General features: G+C 43.1%; 1 protein-coding gene across 5 annotated transcripts; it reads left to right on the forward strand.

Moving 5' to 3' along the window:
• The first annotated feature begins 481 nt into the window (after window positions 1-481).
• Window positions 482-23,620, forward strand: tmc7 (transmembrane channel like 7). 5 transcript variants are annotated; one of them, XR_013787076.1, is made up of 21 exons: window positions 482-644; window positions 4,635-4,881; window positions 4,982-5,130; window positions 5,230-5,427; window positions 12,060-12,145; window positions 12,258-12,400; window positions 12,504-12,651; window positions 12,747-12,920; window positions 13,016-13,167; window positions 13,417-13,528; window positions 13,600-13,697; window positions 13,780-13,963; window positions 14,123-14,253; window positions 14,322-14,477; window positions 17,072-17,127; window positions 17,321-17,456; window positions 17,539-17,722; window positions 17,882-18,012; window positions 18,081-18,236; window positions 20,828-20,886; window positions 21,080-21,150. XR_013787076.1 is itself a non-coding variant. In XM_079463268.1 (21 exons), exons 1-21 carry the CDS (start codon window positions 623-625, stop codon window positions 23,143-23,145), a joined length of 2,895 nt encoding a protein of 964 aa, XP_079319394.1. In that variant the 5' UTR covers window positions 482-622; the 3' UTR covers window positions 23,146-23,620. The 5 variants fall into 5 exon arrangements, 4 of the variants coding, with proteins under 4 accessions (XP_079319394.1, XP_079319396.1, XP_079319395.1 ...); XM_079463268.1 differs by lacking the exons at window positions 20,828-20,886; window positions 21,080-21,150 and adding exons at window positions 22,589-22,667; window positions 22,993-23,620; XM_079463269.1 differs by lacking the exons at window positions 20,828-20,886; window positions 21,080-21,150 and adding exons at window positions 22,589-22,667; window positions 22,993-23,620 and having other exon boundaries at window positions 488-644; window positions 5,230-5,385.
• The last annotated feature ends 37 nt before the right edge of the window (window positions 23,621-23,657 follow it).

Here is a 23,657-nt window from a genome sequence, read left to right on the forward strand (position 1 = left end):
TCTGCCACCGTTTCACGTCCATAGTATTTCTTCCCTTGTTTTAAGATCCAGACACTTCTCAGATGAAACCACACAAAGATGAGGCATAATGACTAAACAGTCCATTTAGATATGTATGTTTGCATGTATATTTTTAATCGATTGATTTATTCATTCACACAAAATAAAGTGAAAATTACAACAAGGAATAATTCTAATGAAGAGAAATTTAAAATAAACGCATGTCCTAATTCTTAACTTCACTAGGCGTGTTTTGTTTTTGTTTAGTTTGCATGTAAATATAAATGAACAGATGCGTAATCTAATTCTTAGAATGAATAGAAAATGTATCAGTTGACATTCTCAGCCAATGAGCGTGAAGCTGTGTCGTCAGTCAGTCGTTTCCCATCATGCTTTTGAACAGCGCAGTCGGTGGAGAGCAACTGCGCTCGACTGCTCAATCCGACACAGCCGCCTCGCCGTCGCGAGAGTTTTTTGGCACACGTCAGCATGACGTCAGAGCAAGGCGGACGTAACTCGGACACTTTTCTAACCGGCATGCATCTCGCGGTGATCTGCGCAGATTTTGCTCATCTCAAACAAGCCTAATGTGATGATCATCTGAGTTTGGTGATGGTCAGGGATGATGGACCCGACCGATGCAGGTCAGTGTCGTGAATAATGACCAACGCTCCACATGAACAATAATCCGATGTTTGTGTTTGTGTGTTCAGTGTGAAATCAGACACCAGTGACAGTAAATCGCGTGTGCGCGCGTGTCCTGACAAACACACAAAACATGTTGAAAAGCGACGACGTCGAGTTTGTGTTATTTAGCTTTGAGTAAACAAAACACTGAGGTGGTGATGATGATGATGACGATGATGAACTTTATTGTTGTTAAATACGAGTAACTTAAACATGCAGACGAGTCCGAACTTGTTTATGAGAAAAATGTCTCCTCAACATTGACTGCAGCACAGAACTCACCGGAGGAAAACTACAATTGTGTTTAGTGCGTTTACCCAAATAATAACAACACTTGTCCCGTCGTTCCTCCCGTTCGTTTCCTTTATCAACTCATCCATGTCATGTCGTTGTTTTATCCCACTTATTAAAATCAACCAGACACGGAGGAATACGTGAATACTTTATGTGTCTTTAAGTTTAAAGGGGATGTGCAGACTTCTTAACATGTGGCCTGTATCACAAAGCCGGTTTGGGTTTTTCTCAGGTAAGGTCGAGTTAGTTTGAACATACATTGAGTTTTCGGGCTCAGAAAAATGGTCGATTGGTTTTGAGCGGGTTAAGTTGCCATGGTAACTCAGGGGGCTTGATGTGTAGTTCAGAGCTTCTATCACACTACAACCCATCACGCTCTCTAAGATCTCAAAACTCCCTAGAATAACTAAATCCACCAAAGGGGGTCGAGCTTTCTCATACGTAGCACCTAAACTCTGGAATAACCTTCCTGATATTATTCCAGGATCAGACACACTCGCCCAATTTAAATCTAGATTAAAGACACATCTTTACAGACAAACATTCACTTCATGCAAAATATGATTAATAAACCACCAGGAGATGCTGACATTAGATATTATTTACTTGAATAATTGGATGTTGTTAGGGCTATAAACACATGTACTGTGTGCTGTGTTTTTCGTATCTTCTCCTGTAAAGCTGCTTTGGAACAATGCACCTTGTGAAAAACGCTTTATAAATCAAATTGAACTGTGAGAAAGTGACGAATATCTGACGCAGCCGCTCCCCTCGTATCTCTCACTTCAAATTAAAAAAACTTTCAAGTGAAAATCTTTTGCTTCGAAGTGTTTATTTGTATTTATTGATTATAATTCAAGTAACATTCATATAATTATTATACGAGTTAATCATGAATATTTATTAATTCATCTTAAACATAGCATTTAAATTTAATATAACTATATTCATATCAAAACAAACTTCAATATATAAAGCATTTTAAAGTAATGAAGTATACATATTATCTTTTGATCTTATTGTAAACCAATATAAATCATTTCAATTCAGTTGATTCTGTATTGATATAGTCAGTATCTGGCTTCGCTAAGTCTCACCGCAGCTGTGATTATTCTGCCTTGTACGTGTGTTTCAATTCATTGGATTTTTTTCCATAATGATCTCTTCATCTTCAACAGAAAAGTGAAATGTGCTGATACTCTCGAAAAGTCAATCAAACTGATGACACTTTCCATGTTCCATGTGATTGGCTGTCTGCCGCACGTGCCTCACAAACTCCAGAACAAACCGGAGAAAGTTTAAACCAAGCGTTGTGCTACAGCTGATCCTGATCTAAACCTGGGGCCTGTACCATGAATGTAGCTGAACAAACTCAGGGTAATTGGATTAGTTTTGGGTTGACAAAACCAAACCAACGTGATCAAGCTTTGTTGGTACCATGAAGCAGCTCCTGGAGTTTCTTTGTCAACTCAAGCTTTGATCCTGAAGCTAAGATTAGTTTGCGCGCGCGTGCACATGAACGAGTGACGTCAGCATGACTAAACCAATCGCATTATAAATGGATAAAGAGATTTCCACAATATGAACACAAACATGAATTTCAGCCATGGAGTGATATGTTTCTGCTGTCTACGCAAGAGAGAAGTGTTTCAGAAACACTGCTGATTGCGTTAATGTTCAAGTTAAACGACTATATAGTACACACATTTACTGTAGTGCAAACAGGATCCGCGGGGTCCTCGGTGGAACTACAAGGGGTCCGTGTCCTTGCGGGCAACTTTTTTTATGTAAGGCATGGGTACAGAAATATTACAACAAATGTTCATTGAAGCTCCCGCATATTGCAATGTTAACCTGCGCGCGGACAAAAAACATCCATTCAGGCAGCAGAAGCAGTGAACCTTCCATCTGCTTCATCATTTCCCTTCAGAGTACACATGAGAGGAGTCGCGTGCAGATAAAGTTCATTCTCATATATTTCTGAACTTCTGTACAAATTTGTTAAAGCTGTAAACGGCTAATTTGACAGGCAAACGACACCACAACGCTTCTGCATTGTAAACTCTGACATCTTACGTGTTTAAAATCAATGAATGCGTGTCAAACAAGTTGCCCAAAAAATAACGCGGACTGGTTGCATGTTGGTCTCCTTTTAGTCTGATATGATAAAAACTAGTTTATTTTTTTGCAGAAAGACAACGGAGCTCAGAATTATAAATAGCGGTGTGTTCTGCAACACAGAGAAGCGGAAGAAAATATAAGAATTACACTTAATAAAACAACAGAATGCATAAGCCTCTACCTTTAATAGACTAGTCTTTGCGCCATTAACCAGGGTCAGTCATTTCATTGAAGCCTTAATAAAAACTACGGTTCAGGACAAAGAAAAATGTCCTAATACAGTGAAACTGAAAGTGTTTCTAGATGTTCTGCACCACAGACAAGAATGTAAAAACTGCAATGCAAATACATGTGATACAATAAAAGTGGAATATAAGTAAGTAAATTAAATTTCATGTGAGTGTAAGGGAAAGCCAGCAAATCTGTAAAATCAGATTTTACCTATATAGTAAACAATATTTGATTTTATATTGTAATATATTTTTATATTAGTATTTTTATTTTATTAAACAGTATAAAAAATAACTAGCCATTCTAACACGCACTGTGAGTCAGTTACGTCACCTATATGTTTCTTTGCTCACAGCTGATTGGTCAAACTTCAGTCTAAGATCTCGTATCCAGAACATAGCCTGCCCCGGAGCAGGTTAGCCGTGCAGCGTAAGACACCATGGCGACGAACACCGAATAAAGCCGAGCGACTTTTATGGTACCTAAAACCCAGGGTTGCCACAAACTAAACTGAAACATAGCTGGCTAGCCACCTAAACCAGCTTCATGGTACAGGCCCCTGGTTGGGTTTGTCTGGTTTTGTCAACTCAAAACTTACTATGCAACTCAAGAGTTTGTTCACCTCGCTTCGTGAAACAGGCCACTGGTCAACTTGTTAAAAAAACGTGTTGGAGGTATGACGTAGTTTCTCTGTGCTCAACACAATCCCCAGCGTTCGTATAGGTTTCTTCATTTTTTGAACATGAAAATCTGTTTGTTAACACCTTTTTTTAGACCCTTAGCACACTTCTCCCAGAAAAGCACGCACACGCCAGAGCGAGAATAAAGAGTACGCGCACATCCACCAAGGAGAGCGGAAGATGGAGCTGTAAATACAACAGTAGTTTTAATTTTTATTACATACAAGGTCAATGATGCGCATCGTCAACGTGTCTTCCGCGCAAGTTGATAATTTTCGAGCAAGAAATTTGCATGAAGAGCTCATTGACACCTACTGTTTGACGGGTCCGGACACGTTATCAGTCGCGTGTTGTTTTTCACGTCACTCACGCCAAAACAAATGTTTAGTAAAGAGCTTGGTACGTGATTGTTCACGTTTGGTGGAAACCCAACATTACGGTTTGACCTGCAGTGACGATAAAATTCAAGGTTTATTCCTTCACTTTATTCTGACATTCATTCTCCAGAAAACAACTTTCAGAGATTCAAGCCTCTGTTTGATAATTCAGGATGATATTTTGAGGCATGCAGAGCTGTTATGACACTAGAAGTGATGACATGCGCCTGTTTGTTTCGATCAGTGTTCTCCACAGACCGCCGTGTTCCCAGCAGTCATCTCCTGCTGGATCAGCTGCCCAGTTATCAGTCTCTGCTCTACCGGAGGAAATCCAACACCAGCGGTAGCGCTAGGAGGAGGGGCAGTGGGCGTGTCCGACAGCCGTCCGTCATCAGTGAGAAATGGCTGGAGCAGAAGGCTGTTCACAGCGGAGAGGATCTCAGGCCTGTGAGGGAGCTTCCCAAGAGCATGGAGGACAAACGGCAGGAAAAGTGAGTTCCTTTGTGTGTTTACCTGTTAGAAACATGTCTGTACAACCCCAACGCCTTCATCATACACACTTAACTGTTGTGTGTGTGTGTGTGTGTGAAGAGAGCAGCGTCTCCAGCAGGGCGGCGCTCCTATGGGCTGGGGTTTGTGGAGACTGAACATTCATCGTTCTCTGAAGCGTCTGAAGGAGGATGGGATGGATCTTCTGTCCTCGTTGCAGCTCTGGAGAGCAGATGTTCACCTCATTGAGGGTCAGAATAAACATCACAGATCACTAAAGCATAAACGAATAAATGAAAACTGAACGGCTGTTGTACGCTCACGTGTTTGTGTGTTCTGTTTGTGTTCAGGAATGTTCGGCACTGGAATTCTGTCCTATTTTTCGTTCCTGAGGTTTCTGGTCCTGCTGAACTTCATAATGTTTCTCCTCATGTTTGTGTTTGTGATGCTGCCAGTCATTATCACATCACACACATCACTGGACATCACCTACAGCAGCACAGACGGTACACACACATCACTGGACATCACCTACAGCAGCACAGACGGTACACACACACACACATCACTGGACATCACCTACAGCAGCACAGACGACACATAAACACACACACATCACCTACAGCAGCACAGATGGTACACACACACACACACACACACACACACACATCACTGGATATCACCTACAGCAGCACAGACGACACATAAACACACACACATCACCTACAGCAGCACAGACGACACATAAACACACACACATCACCTACAGCAGCACAGACGACACATAAACACACACACATCACCTACAGCAGCACAGACGACACATAAACACACACACATCACCTACAGCAGCACAGACGACACATAAACACACACACACATCACCTACAGCAGCACAGACGACACATAAACACACACACATCACCTACAGCAGCACAGACGACACATAAACACACACACACACATCACCTACAGCAGCACAGACGACACATAAACACACACACATCACCTACAGCAGCACAGACGAGATACACACACACATCACTGGACATCACCTACAGCAGCACAGACGACACATAAACACACACACATCACCTACAGCAGCACAGACGAGACACACACACACACACACACATCACCTACAGCAGCACAGATGGTACACACACACACATCACTGGACATCACCTACAGCAGCACAGACGACACATAAACACACACACATCACCTACAGCAGCACAGACGGTACACACACACACATCACTGGACATCACCTACAGCAGCACAGACGGTACACACACACACATCACTGGACATCACCTACAGCAGCACAGACGGTACACACACACACATCACTGGACATCACCTACAGCAGCACAGACGACACATAAACACACATCACTGGACATCACCTACAGCAGCACAGACGGTACACACACACACATCACTGGACATCACCTACAGCAGCACAGATGGTACACACACACACATCACTGGACATCACCTACAGCAGCACAGATGGTACACACACACACACACATCACTGGATATCACTTACAGCAATACAGACAGTACACACACACACATCACTGGACATCACCTACAGCAGCACAGATGGTACACACACACACACACACACACACACACATCACTGGATATCACTTACAGCAGCACAGACGACACATAAACACACACACATCACCTACAGCAGCACAGACGGTACACACACACACATCACTGGACATCACCTACAGCAGCACAGACGACACATAAACACACACACATCACCTACAGCAGCACAGACGACACACACACACACACACACATCACCTACAGCAGCACAGACGAGACACACACACACACACACATCACCTACAGCAGCACAGATGGTACACACACACACACACACATCACTGGATATCACTTACAGCAGCACAGACGAGACACACACACACACACATCACCTACAGCAGCACAGATGGTACACACACACACACACACACATCACTGGATATCACTTACAGCAGCACAGACGACACATAAACACACACACATCACCTACAGTAGCACAGACGGTACACACACACACATCACTGGACATCACCTACAGCAGCACAGACGACACATAAACACACACACATCACCTACAGCAGCACAGACGACACACACACACACACACACATCACCTACAGCAGCACAGACGAGACACACACACACATCACCTACAGCAGCACAGACGAGACACACACACACATCACCTACAGCAGCACAGATGGTACACACACACATCACTGGATATCACTTACAGCAGCACAGACGAGACACACACACACACACACACATCACCTACAGCAGCACAGATGGTACACACACACACACACACACATCACTGGATATCACTTACAGCAGCACAGACGACACATAAACACACACACATCACCTACAGCAGCACAGATGGTACACACACACACACACACACACACACACATCACTGGATATCACTTACAGCAGCACAGACGACACATAAACACACACACATCACCTACAGCAGCACAGATGGTACACACACACACACACACACACACACACATCACTGGATATCACTTACAGCAGCACAGACGACACATAAACACACACACATCACCTACAGCAGCACAGATGGTACACACACACACACACACACACACACACACATCACTGGATATCACCTACAGCAGCACAGACGACACATAAACACACACACATCACCTACAGCAGCACAGACGACACATAAACACACACACATCACCTACAGCAGCACAGACGACACATAAACACACACACATCACCTACAGCAGCACAGACGACACATAAACACACACACATCACCTACAGCAGCACAGACGACACATAAACACACACACACATCACCTACAGCAGCACAGACGACACATAAACACACACACATCACCTACAGCAGCACAGACGACACATAAACACACACACACACATCACCTACAGCAGCACAGACGACACATAAACACACACACATCACCTACAGCAGCACAGACGAGATACACACACACATCACTGGACATCACCTACAGCAGCACAGACGACACATAAACACACACACATCACCTACAGCAGCACAGACGAGACACACACACACACACACACATCACCTACAGCAGCACAGATGGTACACACACACACATCACTGGACATCACCTACAGCAGCACAGACGACACATAAACACACACACATCACCTACAGCAGCACAGACGGTACACACACACACATCACTGGACATCACCTACAGCAGCACAGACGGTACACACACACACATCACTGGACATCACCTACAGCAGCACAGACGGTACACACACACACATCACTGGACATCACCTACAGCAGCACAGACGACACATAAACACACATCACTGGACATCACCTACAGCAGCACAGACGGTACACACACACACATCACTGGACATCACCTACAGCAGCACAGATGGTACACACACACACATCACTGGACATCACCTACAGCAGCACAGATGGTACACACACACACACACATCACTGGATATCACTTACAGCAATACAGACAGTACACACACACACATCACTGGACATCACCTACAGCAGCACAGATGGTACACACACACACACACACACACACACACATCACTGGATATCACTTACAGCAGCACAGACGACACATAAACACACACACATCACCTACAGCAGCACAGACGGTACACACACACACATCACTGGACATCACCTACAGCAGCACAGACGACACATAAACACACACACATCACCTACAGCAGCACAGACGACACACACACACACACACACATCACCTACAGCAGCACAGACGAGACACACACACACACACACATCACCTACAGCAGCACAGATGGTACACACACACACACACACATCACTGGATATCACTTACAGCAGCACAGACGAGACACACACACACACACATCACCTACAGCAGCACAGATGGTACACACACACACACACACACATCACTGGATATCACTTACAGCAGCACAGACGACACATAAACACACACACATCACCTACAGTAGCACAGACGGTACACACACACACATCACTGGACATCACCTACAGCAGCACAGACGACACATAAACACACACACATCACCTACAGCAGCACAGACGACACACACACACACACACACATCACCTACAGCAGCACAGACGAGACACACACACACATCACCTACAGCAGCACAGACGAGACACACACACACATCACCTACAGCAGCACAGATGGTACACACACACATCACTGGATATCACTTACAGCAGCACAGACGAGACACACACACACACACACACATCACCTACAGCAGCACAGATGGTACACACACACACACACACACATCACTGGATATCACTTACAGCAGCACAGACGACACATAAACACACACACATCACCTACAGCAGCACAGATGGTACACACACACACACACACACACACACACATCACTGGATATCACTTACAGCAGCACAGACGACACATAAACACACACACATCACCTACAGCAGCACAGATGGTACACACACACACACACACACACACACACATCACTGGATATCACTTACAGCAGCACAGACGACACATAAACACACACACATCACCTACAGCAGCACAGACGACACATAAACACACACACATCACCTACAGCAGCACAGACGACACATAAACACACACACACATCACCTACAGCAGCACAGACGACACATAAACACACACACATCACCTACAGCAGCACAGACGACACATAAACACACACACACATCACCTACAGCAGCACAGACGACACACAAACACACACACATCACCTACAGCAGCACAGACGACACATGAACACACACACATCACCTACAGCAGCACAGACGACACATGAACACACACACATCACCTACAGCAGCACAGACGACACATAAACACACACACATCACCTACAGCAGCACAGACGACACATAAACACACACACACATCACCTACAGCAGCACAGACGACACACAAACACACACACATCACCTACAGCAGCACAGACGACACATGAACACACACACATCACCTACAGCAGCACAGACGACACATAAACACACACACATCACCTACAGCAGCACAGACGACACACACACACACACACACACATCACCTACAGCAGCACAGATGGTACACACACACACACACATCACCTACAGCAGCACAGATGGTACACACACACACACACACACACATCACTGGATATCACTTACAGCAGCACAGACGGTACACACACACACACACACATCACCTACAGCTGCACAGATGGTACACACACACACACACATCACTGGATATCACTTACAGCAGCACAGATGGTACACACACACACACACACACATCACCTACAGCTGCACAGATGGTACACACACACACACACATCACTGGATATCACTTACAGCAGCACAGATGGTACACACACACACACACACACACATCACCTACAGCTGCACAGATGGTACACACACACACACACACACACATCACTGGATATCACTTACAGCAGCACAGATGGTACACACACACACACACACATCACTTACAGCAGCACAGATGGTACACACACACACACACACACACATCACCTACAGCTGCACAGATGGTACACACACACACACACACATCACTGGACATCACCTACAGCAGCACAGACAACACACACACACACACATCACCTACAGCAGCACAGATGGTACACACACACACACACACACACATCACTGGACATCACCTACAGCAGCACAGACGACACACACACACACACACACACACACATCACCTACAGCAGCACAGATGGTACACACACACACACACACACACACATCACTGGATATCACTTACAGCAGCACAGACGGTACACACAAACACACACACATCACCTACAGCTGCACAGATGGTACACACACACACACACACACATCACTGGATATCACTTACAGCAGCACAGATGGTACACACACACACACACACACACACACCACTGGACATCACCTACAGCAGCACAGACGACACACACACACACACACATCACCTACAGCAGCACAGATGGTACACACACACACACACACACACACACACACACATCAGTGGATATCACTTACAGCAGCACAGACGGTACACACAAACACACACACATCACCTACAGCTGCACAGATGGTACACACACACACACACACATCACTGGATATCACTTACAGCAGCACAGATGGTACACACACACACACATCACCTACAGCTGCACAGATGGTACACACACACACACACACACACACACACACACATCACTGGATATCACTTACAGCAGCACAGATGGTACACACACACACACATCACCTACAGCAGCACAGATGGTACACACACACACATCACCTACAGCTGCACAGATGGTACACACACACACACCTCCCTGGATATCACTTACAGCAGCACAGACGAGACACACACACACACATCACCTACAGCAGCACAGATGGTACACACACACACACACACATCACTGGACATCACCTACAGCAGCACAGATGGTACACACACACATCACCTACAGCAGCACAGATGGTACACACACACACACACACACACACATCACTGGACATCACCTACAGCAGCACAGATGGTACACACACACACACACACACATCACTGGATATCACTTACAGCAGCACAGATGGTACACACACACACACACACACACACACACACATCACTGGATATCACTTACAGCAGCACAGATGGTACACACACACACACACACACACATCACTGGATATCACTTACAGCAGCACAGATGGTACACACACACACACACACACACACATCACTGGATATCACTTACAGCAGCACAGATGGTACACACACACACACACACACACACACACATCACCTACAGCTGCACAGATGGTACACACACACACACACACATCACTGGACATCACCTACAGCAGCACAGATGGTACACACACACACACACACACATCACTGGATATCACTTACAGCAGCACAGATGGTACACACACACACACATCACCTACAGCTGCACAGATGGTACACACACACATCACTGAGTGATGTCACTGACGGTGTTTGTGTGTGTATTGCAGTGAGAGAGTGCAGTGTTTATCCCAGCAGCTCTCGTCAGGGTCTGGTGGTTTTTCATCAACACATCACAGATCTTCTGTCAGGAACTGTATGAGATCATCTCATAATAAAATACAATACAACAACTGCACAATAGAATACAATAACCGATAAACTCTGTCTCTGTGTGTGTGTGTGTGTGTGTGTGTGTGTGTGTGTAGGGTTTTCTGGAGCAGACGTACCTCTTCTATGGTTATTATAGGCTGGAGTTCATTCATTCTGCTTTCAGCTATAATCTCCCTCTGGCATATCTGCTCACCACCGTATCATATCTGATGCTGAGTCTCGTCTGGATCGTCAAGAGGTCAGTTCAGGTCCACACATCTGTGTGTTTGTCATGTGTGTGTTTGATGAATCTGCTGATCTGAGATCAGGATGGGTTTGGATTTTTTTGTGTCCATTTTTAGGTCCGCGTCTGGTTTTAAACGCAAACTCATACAGGACGAGGATCGTTTCCAGAGTTTCTGCAATAAGATATTTGCCGGCTGGGATTTCTGCATCACCAATGAGAACGCAGCGCGCCTTAAACGCAGCAGTTTACTTTACGAGCTGAAGGTGCGTTTGTCAACACATCAGCGTGTTAATAAACTTCAGTTATATTCACAGCAGAATGGTTGAGTTTTTGTTGCTGCTGTGTGTGTGTGTGTCAGACGGATCTGGAAGAAGAACGCATTAAACAGAAGATGGCGAATCGCACACGCAGTGAAAGATGTCGTATCTACACGTTAAGGGCTGCTGTGAATCTGTTTGTGGTGGCCGTTCTGATCTCCTGCTTCTACTGTATCTACATTGCCACTGTATTCTCACAACGAAAACAAGCCGAGGTGACAACTGTCTTTCTCTCTTCACTTCGGTCTTCAGGTCCTGATCTCTTTCTAAAGATGTGTGTGTGTGTGTGTGTGTGTGTGTGTGTGTTTAGGAACAGGGTAACTTTTTGTTTGAGCTGATGGTGGAATATTTGCCCTCCATTGTCATCACGCTGGCTAATTTCATCACACCACTGATCTTCAACCTCATCATCAGTTTTGAGGATTATTCACCTGCCTTTGAGATCCGTTTCACACTGATGAGGCATCACATTCACTCAAGTTTTCACAGTGCTGTTTGTCAAAAGACTGTACATGATAGTTAATCATGAGATTTGTGTTTATTTCTGTGAGCTTCACTGATATGTGTTTGTGTGCTTGTACACGAGTGTGTGTTATATCATATGAAAGACGTTTTATTCAATCACGATGAATTTTTATCAAGATCAAATCTGTTTCATTGGTCAGGAGTGTACAGATGTGTGGCTAACATCATTGTGTGTGTTGTGATCAGGTGTGTGTTCATGCGATTGGCCAGTATCGGTGTGTTGCTGTTCTCACTGTGGTCTCAGATCACCTGTGGAAGTGCACATTGTTCCTGCGGATACAACCATCAGCGCTACCCTGTAGGTCTCACACACACACACACAGATGTTTGAGTGTGTTATGCGTCTTTAACTTTTATGTTGTTGCACAGTGCTGGGAGACTCATGTTGGACAGGAAATGTATAAGCTGGTGATCTTTGACTTTCTGATCATCGCCGCTGTCACCATCTTCATTGAATTTCCTCGCAAGTATGAAAGAGTGAATGTGTTCTTCTGTGGGCTCAGCTCACACTCGGCTGAATTTCTCACAGCTTGATTGCTGTTCTGACAGGATTATTGTCAACCATTGTGACTGTGCTTTGGCCAAGTGGTGGGGTCAGCAGGAATTCGCCATCCCTCAGAACGTTCTGGAGATCGTTTACGGTCAAACCATCTGCTGGATTGGAACATTTTACTGTCCTTTACTGCCTGCCATCAACACTGTCAAATACTTTCTGGTCTTTTACCTGAAGAAGGTAACAACTCATTTCCTTTCACCCAAAGAAACATTCAGAGAAAATAAACTAAAACACTGAGCATTCTGTTGTGTTATTTCAGTTGATGTTTGTATGTCAAGTGCCGTTATAATAACGATTCAGTGTTCTTATTGTTTTTTATTCTAATGAATCATGCAGGTGTCTTTAATGAGCAACTGTCGTCCTGCCACGCGTCCATTTCGAGCCTCCAGTTCTAATTTCTTCTTTCTGGTTGTGTTATTAATCGGTTTGGGTCTTGCATCTGTTCCTGTAACCGTCAGCATCGCAGAGTGAGTTCACAAACGTTTGTGTTTACAGATCATGTTAAATATATGTGTAATGTGTTGTGATGTGTCAGGATCCCGCCGTCACGAGCGTGCGGTCCCTTCATGAATTACACCTCGTCATGGAAGGTTGTTCCTCGTGTGATCACTCAGCTACCTCAAGGTCTAAGCTCCGTTCTGATGGCGCTGGCGTCTGAGGCCTGCGCTGTTTCACTCTTCGTCATCACTTGGTGAGACTGAGCACCTGTCTCTTGTCTGTCTATAAAACGCACAGGATTCAGTCTGTCCACAAACTCATCCTACATATATCCCAAATACAGTGCTGTGAAAAAGTATTTGCCCTCTTCCTGATTTTGCATATTTGTCATGTTTAAATGATTCAGATCATCAAACACATTTTTACATTACAGAAAGAAAACCAGAGTAAATACAAAATGCAATTTTTACACTATGGTTTTAAAAACATTTGAGACCCTGTGTGAGAAAGTAATTGCCCCCTAAACCTAACAACTGGTTGTACCACCCTTGGCGGCAACAACTGCAATCAAGCGAGTCTTTCACATCGCAGTCGAGGAATTTTGGCCCATTGCAGAATAGTTTTAATTCAGCCACGATTTAAGTCCGGACTTTGACTAGGCCACTCAAAAACCTTTATTTTGTTTATTTAGCCATTAAGAGGTGGACTTGCTGGTGTGTTTTGGATCATTGTCCTGCTGCATAACCCATGTGCGTTTAAGCTTAAGGTTACAGACCGATGGCAGGACATTCTCTTTTAGGATTTTGTGATACACAGAATTCTTGGTTCCATCAATTATGGCCAGTCGTCCAGGTCCTGAAGCAGCAAAGCAGGCCCAGACCATCACACTACCTCCACCATTTTTGACTGTTGGTTTGATGTTCTTTTATGAAATGCTGTGTTAGTTTTACGCCACATGTAATGGGACAGACACCTTCCATAAACTTCAACCTCCATCTCATCAGTCCACAGAATATTTTCCCAAATGTTTTGTGGATCATTTAGATTTAGTTTTAGCACACTTTTGTGTTCTTTTTGGTCAGCAGTGGCTGGCTCGCCCATGGATGCCGTTTTTGAACAGTCTCTTTCTTATTGTAGAATCATGAACACTGACCTTAACTGAAGCAAGAGAGGCCTGCAGTTCTTTAGAAGTTGCTCTGGGTTCTTTTATGACTCCTGAACGAGTCGTCATTGTGCTCTTGGAGTAATTTTGGTAGGCCGGCCACTCCTTGGACGGTTTAGCACTGTTCCATCTGTGGATAATGGCTCTCACTGTGGTTCGCTGGAAATGACATTGTAAAGACTGATACATTTCTATTACTTAGTTTCTCATCTCTTGTTGAATTTCTTTAGATCGCTGCATGATGTGGTGCTATTTGAGATGACTACTTCAGTTTGCCAGACAGGTTCCACTTAAGTGATTTCCTGATTCAACAGGTGTGGCAGTAAATAGGCTTGAGTGTGGCAAGTGAATTTCAGTTATTGAATTCATCACCGTCAATTCATGATTTACCAAGGGGGCAATTACTTTTTCACACAGGGTCAGAAATGGTTGCATTGCTTTTTCCCTTAATAAATAAAACCATCATTTAAAAACTGCACTTTTATTTGCTCTGGTTTTCTTTGAGTAATAATAATTAAAAATTAAAGCTGCAAGCAGCATTTAGCGGGTTCGAGCACTTTAAGGCGTCTAAAGCATCTTTGCCTTCATCAAGTAGGCCGAGGACTCTCATACTAAAACACCCAAGTGGACGATACTCCCAACGCCTGAAAAATTATAGATACGGTCAGCAACGGTTCACAGACACTACGCCTGATTACACACATATGCAGATATAGTACACTTGAGGGGAATCATCTTTTCAGGCTCATTTGGTCACATACATTGAAGAAATGACCCTGTCTAAATGCATTGAGTTGCTGCCATGTGACTGCTGAGTAGATATTTGGGTTTACATGATATTAAACTGGTGTACATAATAAAGGTGCGTGTTATGTTTAGCAAAACCGCATCTTACAACCAGCCAGACATATTCTATATTTATAGATGTGTAAATATGGAGCAACGTTTAATGTGTAGTGCTTTATATGTCTAACACCTTGTTCCTGTGAGAGAGGAAACATATCTCTTGTCCGATAACCATCATATTTTACATGCTTGTTTAGTGTAATAAGATGTATGATTGTACTTCATGGCAAGTCAATTGGATTATTTATTAAGGAGAAGCGAGCTTTCAGGTACACCGTTCATTTGAATTTAATAAAGGACCCTGTAATGGTCACGCAAATAAAAAAGTTGAACATATTTTTGATAGTTATTTATCTAGAGAGTCCTGAGAATTGTACTGTGGTGGAAATTTTGAAATCGCTTGAAAAACCTAGGACAAGTTCGCAAAAGTAGGTTCTTAACATCACAGATAACTCACAAACTGTTTGATCGACATCAATGGTTCAAGAGCCAAATTTGTTTGGAATTATGAGAGCTTTCATATGACATCGATAGTTTGTGTAAATGTCAAATGTCACGTGATACACAATTGTTAAGGCAACCTAAGATGTGTACATTCTGCCATTTATACTTTATAGCGCCACCTAGTGTTCTGACACCGTGGTATTTTGTAATTCACCTAGGAGTGATGGTCTTCACATATGTTCCAAGCCCCATGATGATATCTCTAATAGTGCTCGAGTTATGGGCATTTTAATGTAATAGGCTCCGCCTATTTAAAATGTTTACGCCCCAAAGCAACCGTGAAAAGAAATTTCAACTTTTTTTTGATAATTATTTACATTCACACTCCACAGAAGTCATCTGCATTGGTTTGGATCCGATCAAGTGAAAAACCAAGGACCAGTTCGCAAAAGTAGGTTTTTAACATCATCAGCCATAACTCACGAACCGTTTGATTGACAGAAGCGTGTCCGGAGGCAAAGTTGTTCAGAATGAGGAGTGCTATCATATGATGTAAATAGTTTGGGTATATGTCAAATGTCACGTGATACACAATTGTTTATGCAACCAAAGACACGTACATTTTGCCATTTTTACTGTTATAGCGCCACCTAGTGTCCAAACGCCGCGGTATTTTGTAAGTCATCTCGGAGTGATGGTCTACACATATGTTCCAAGCCCCATGATCTTTGACTTTCTGATCATCGCCGCTGTCACCATCTTCATTGAATTTCCTCGCAAGTATGAAAGAGTGAATGTGTTCTTCTGTGGGCTCAGCTCACACTCGGCTGAATTTCTCACAGCTTGATTGCTGTTCTGACAGGATTATTGTCAACCATTGTGACTGTGCTTTGGCCAAGTGGTGGGGTCAGCAGGAATTCGCCATCCCTCAGAACGTTCTGGAGATCGTTTACGGTCAAACCATCTGCTGGATTGGAACATTTTACTGTCCTTTACTGCCTGCCATCAACACTGTCAAATACTTTCTGGTCTTTTACCTGAAGAAGGTAACAACTCATTTCCTTTCACCCAAAGAAACATTCAGAGAAAATAAACTAAAACACTGAGCATTCTGTTGTGTTATTTCAGTTGATGTTTGTATGTCAAGTGCCGTTATAATAACGATTCAGTGTTCTTATTGTTTTTTATTCTAATGAATCATGCAGGTGTCTTTAATGAGCAACTGTCGTCCTGCCACGCGTCCATTTCGAGCCTCCAGTTCTAATTTCTTCTTTCTGGTTGTGTTATTAATCGGTTTGGGTCTTGCATCTGTTCCTGTAACCGTCAGCATCGCAGAGTGAGTTCACAAACGTTTGTGTTTACAGATCATGTTAAATATATGTGTAATGTGTTGTGATGTGTCAGGATCCCGCCGTCACGAGCGTGCGGTCCCTTCATGAATTACACCTCGTCATGGAAGGTTGTTCCTCGTGTGATCACTCAGCTACCTCAAGGTCTAAGCTCCGTTCTGATGGCGCTGGCGTCTGAGGCCTGCGCTGTTTCACTCTTCGTCATCACTTGGTGAGACTGAGCACCTGTCTCTTGTCTGTCTATAAAACGCACAGGATTCAGTCTGTCCACAAACTCATCCTACATATATCCCAAATACAGTGCTGTGAAAAAGTATTTGCCCTCTTCCTGATTTTGCATATTTGTCATGTTTAAATGATTCAGATCATCAAACACATTTTTACATTACAGAAAGAAAACCAGAGTAAATACAAAATGCAATTTTTACACTATGGTTTTAAAAACATTTGAGACCCTGTGTGAGAAAGTAATTGCCCCCTAAACCTAACAACTGGTTGTACCACCCTTGGCGGCAACAACTGCAATCAAGCGAGTCTTTCACATCGCAGTCGAGGAATTTTGGCCCATTGCAGAATAGTTTTAATTCAGCCACGATTTAAGTCCGGACTTTGACTAGGCCACTCAAAAACCTTTATTTTGTTTATTTAGCCATTAAGAGGTGGACTTGCTGGTGTGTTTTGGATCATTGTCCTGCTGCATAACCCATGTGCGTTTAAGCTTAAGGTTACAGACCGATGGCAGGACATTCTCTTTTAGGATTTTGTGATACACAGAATTCTTGGTTCCATCAATTATGGCCAGTCGTCCAGGTCCTGAAGCAGCAAAGCAGGCCCAGACCATCACACTACCTCCACCATTTTTGACTGTTGGTTTGATGTTCTTTTATGAAATGCTGTGTTAGTTTTACGCCACATGTAATGGGACAGACACCTTCCATAAACTTCAACCTCCATCTCATCAGTCCACAGAATATTTTCCCAAATGTTTTGTGGATCATTTAGATTTAGTTTTAGCACACTTTTGTGTTCTTTTTGGTCAGCAGTGGCTGGCTCGCCCATGGATGCCGTTTTTGAACAGTCTCTTTCTTATTGTAGAATCATGAACACTGACCTTAACTGAAGCAAGAGAGGCCTGCAGTTCTTTAGAAGTTGCTCTGGGTTCTTTTATGACTCCTGAACGAGTCGTCATTGTGCTCTTGGAGTAATTTTGGTAGGCCGGCCACTCCTTGGACGGTTTAGCACTGTTCCATCTGTGGATAATGGCTCTCACTGTGGTTCGCTGGAAATGACATTGTAAAGACTGATACATTTCTATTACTTAGTTTCTCATCTCTTGTTGAATTTCTTTAGATCGCTGCATGATGTGGTGCTATTTGAGATGACTACTTCAGTTTGCCAGACAGGTTCCACTTAAGTGATTTCCTGATTCAACAGGTGTGGCAGTAAATAGGCTTGAGTGTGGCAAGTGAATTTCAGTTATTGAATTCATCACCGTCAATTCATGATTTACCAAGGGGGCAATTACTTTTTCACACAGGGTCAGAAATGGTTGCATTGCTTTTTCCCTTAATAAATAAAACCATCATTTAAAAACTGCACTTTTATTTGCTCTGGTTTTCTTTGAGTAATAATAATTAAAAATTAAAGCTGCAAGCAGCATTTAGCGGGTTCGAGCACTTTAAGGCGTCTAAAGCATCTTTGCCTTCATCAAGTAGGCCGAGGACTCTCATACTAAAACACCCAAGTGGACGATACTCCCAACGCCTGAAAAATTATAGATACGGTCAGCAACGGTTCACAGACACTACGCCTGATTACACACATATGCAGATATAGTACACTTGAGGGGAATCATCTTTTCAGGCTCATTTGGTCACATACATTGAAGAAATGACCCTGTCTAAATGCATTGAGTTGCTGCCATGTGACTGCTGAGTAGATATTTGGGTTTACATGATATTAAACTGGTGTACATAATAAAGGTGCGTGTTATGTTTAGCAAAACCGCATCTTACAACCAGCCAGACATATTCTATATTTATAGATGTGTAAATATGGAGCAACGTTTAATGTGTAGTGCTTTATATGTCTAACACCTTGTTCCTGTGAGAGAGGAAACATATCTCTTGTCCGATAACCATCATATTTTACATGCTTGTTTAGTGTAATAAGATGTATGATTGTACTTCATGGCAAGTCAATTGGATTATTTATTAAGGAGAAGCGAGCTTTCAGGTACACCGTTCATTTGAATTTAATAAAGGACCCTGTAATGGTCACGCAAATAAAAAAGTTGAACATATTTTTGATAGTTATTTATCTAGAGAGTCCTGAGAATTGTACTGTGGTGGAAATTTTGAAATCGCTTGAAAAACCTAGGACAAGTTCGCAAAAGTAGGTTCTTAACATCACAGATAACTCACAAACTGTTTGATCGACATCAATGGTTCAAGAGCCAAATTTGTTTGGAATTATGAGAGCTTTCATATGACATCGATAGTTTGTGTAAATGTCAAATGTCACGTGATACACAATTGTTAAGGCAACCTAAGATGTGTACATTCTGCCATTTATACTTTATAGCGCCACCTAGTGTTCTGACACCGTGGTATTTTGTAATTCACCTAGGAGTGATGGTCTTCACATATGTTCCAAGCCCCATGATGATATCTCTAATAGTGCTCGAGTTATGGGCATTTTAATGTAATAGGCTCCGCCTATTTAAAATGTTTACGCCCCAAAGCAACCGTGAAAAGAAATTTCAACTTTTTTTTGATAATTATTTACATTCACACTCCACAGAAGTCATCTGCATTGGTTTGGATCCGATCAAGTGAAAAACCAAGGACCAGTTCGCAAAAGTAGGTTTTTAACATCATCAGCCATAACTCACGAACCGTTTGATTGACAGAAGCGTGTCCGGAGGCAAAGTTGTTCAGAATGAGGAGTGCTATCATATGATGTAAATAGTTTGGGTATATGTCAAATGTCACGTGATACACAATTGTTTATGCAACCAAAGACACGTACATTTTGCCATTTTTACTGTTATAGCGCCACCTAGTGTCCAAACGCCGCGGTATTTTGTAAGTCATCTCGGAGTGATGGTCTACACATATGTTCCAAGCCCCATGATGATATCTCTAATAGTGCTCGAGTTATGGGCATTTTAATGTAATAGGCTCCGCCGATTTAAAATGTTTACGCCCCTAAGCAACCGTGAAATAAAATTTCAACTTTTTTTTGATAATTATTTACATTCACACTCCAGAGATGTTATCTGCATTGGTTTGGATCCGATCGGTCGAAAAACCTAGGACTAGTTCGCGAAAGTAGGTTTTTGACATCATCAGCGATAATTCGCAAACCGTTCAATCGACAGAAGCGTGTTCAGAGGCAAAGTTGTTCAGAATGTGAAGAGCTATCATATGATAACAATAGTTTGAGTATATGTCAAATGTCACGTGATATACAATTGTTTATGCACTCCAAAAGCGTTATTTCGCCCCCCGGTGGCCGAATGAGTTCATATTTCTTACAGACCTTCAGGACCATGAGTCGAACAAGCCCAGCGAGTGTCGTTTCGATCGGCCTCCGTTAACCCGGTCTAATTAGTGCTCAAACTTCATTGGCCGATGACCGCCATGTTTCTTTAGATACACCACTGTCCTTTTAGACAATCATCGTGCATGACACAAAGACACACCATACCAAATAATAAGTCGATCGGGCAAACGGTTGGGTAGTTATAGCCCTTTTCGAGTTCATGTAAATTATAGCGCCACCTAGTGGCCAAGCGCCAACTCCTTTTTACTGTGACCCCGGACTGAGAGTCTACACATAGGGTACAAGCCCCATGAAGATTGCTCAAACGGTTCACAAGTTATGGCCATTTTAGTCAACCATGGCACTTCCGGTTCAGGCGTTTTGGCGCCCCCTAGCAATGGTGAATCGAAATTTCAACTTTTTTTTGATAATTATTCACATTCACACTCCACAGAATTCATCAGCGTTGGTTTGGTTCCGATCGGGCAAAAATCCAGGGACTAGTTCATTTTATTTTTTTTGCATAAAATGCTAATTAGCGGAAAAATTTGCATACCGGAAATGAAATCGGAGATATACGTTTTTTAAGTTTTGAGCCAATGATTACAATGATATAAAACACTTGGGTGTGCGACAAACGGTTTAGGAGTAAAGAGTGCAAACACGCTTTTCATCGCTGTAGCGCCACCTATGGGCCGATTTGGCTGGGTCCATGTATCTGAGTAGCGACAAGGACTACTACCATCTGACCAAGTCTCAGCTCTGTCGGCCTTACGGTTTAGGCTGCCCATGTAGTTTTAGGGAAGAATAATAACGGAGAAGAATAAAACCCACAAATACAATAGGTTTCTAGCCCTACGGGCTCGAACCCTAATAACAAAAATTAGTGAATCATTTGAGCAGGACATATGCAAAAACCAAAAAATCTGGAAGAAGGCAAATACTTTTTCAGTCTGTATGTCAGTTTTGTGTAAATCATTACCGTCACTGTATGATGTTATTTTTGTTGTATTACAGTCTGGGGATGTTTTATGTGATAGCATTGGCTGGAGCTCATAAGCGTGTCATCGAGCAGCTCAGAGATCAGCTGGCTATGGTGAGTGTTCATACATGGTGACGACAGAATAATTCCGATCCTCTCACGTCGACCCTCTGTCCCGTCTGTAAGTCGTACATGCTGGTCCATGTTTCTGGTCCAGTCTAATCAAATGTTTTGTTCCTGCGTGTTTCAACATATACAGTTGCTGACCTACAGTCATGAAGTGATTGTGTGGTATTCACCTATATATTCTGAACGCGGCCATAGGTTTAACTGTGGTTTAAAATGTTTAATAAATGCCTTCAGCGTGTTTTGTTCATCTGTAAACTGTCTGGGTTAAAAACGTGTTGTACTGAAATTCATGTGTCTGTGCGTGATGCAGGAGGGCCGCGATAAGCGTTTTCTCATCCAGAAGTTGTGTCAGGCCCAGCAGGAGCTCTTCGCTCGATCTCCGGATCGGGGTTGCCATGGAAACCGGCGGGATGATGAAGTGTATTTCGTGCCGTCGTCAGCAGTGCTGGAGACACGGGCGTGAGGGTCTTGAATCAAGTGATACGGGTGTCAATGACACCATCGCAAAGAAAGCTGCTCTGTAACACACTAACATAAAACACTTCACCTTTTTACGTGTAACACTTTTTGTGTTTTTATTCTTGTTGTTTGTTTTGCCTATTTGAAAATATATATATATATTTGTTGTAATTGGGATCAAGAACATGAACTTCTAACACTATTTTGAGTTTGATCTTTAAGGCTGTCAAGATGAAAGTTAATATGCAGGCTGTCACATGAGGGCTTCTCGCTGTTATCCATCTACAGACTCAACACATTCCTTTTTATTTCAACAATTTTATGGGGTCATTTGGTATGTTTGATGATGTTTTGGTCAGACGAGTTCGGTTTTTTTAAAGGGATTGCAGGATTGTTCTGCTCTGGTCAACCTTGCATTTGAATCTAAAGACTTTTTCTTTTGAATGTTGTGGCAAATAAAATATTTGCATCAAATGTTGAGTCGTCGTCGTCATCGTTGTTGTTTGTTACAAAAAA

This window comes from Barbatula barbatula, assembly GCF_947034865.1.
Source record: "Barbatula barbatula genome assembly, chromosome: 8".
In the NCBI taxonomy this organism is placed as follows: domain Eukaryota; kingdom Metazoa; phylum Chordata; class Actinopteri; order Cypriniformes; family Nemacheilidae; genus Barbatula; species Barbatula barbatula.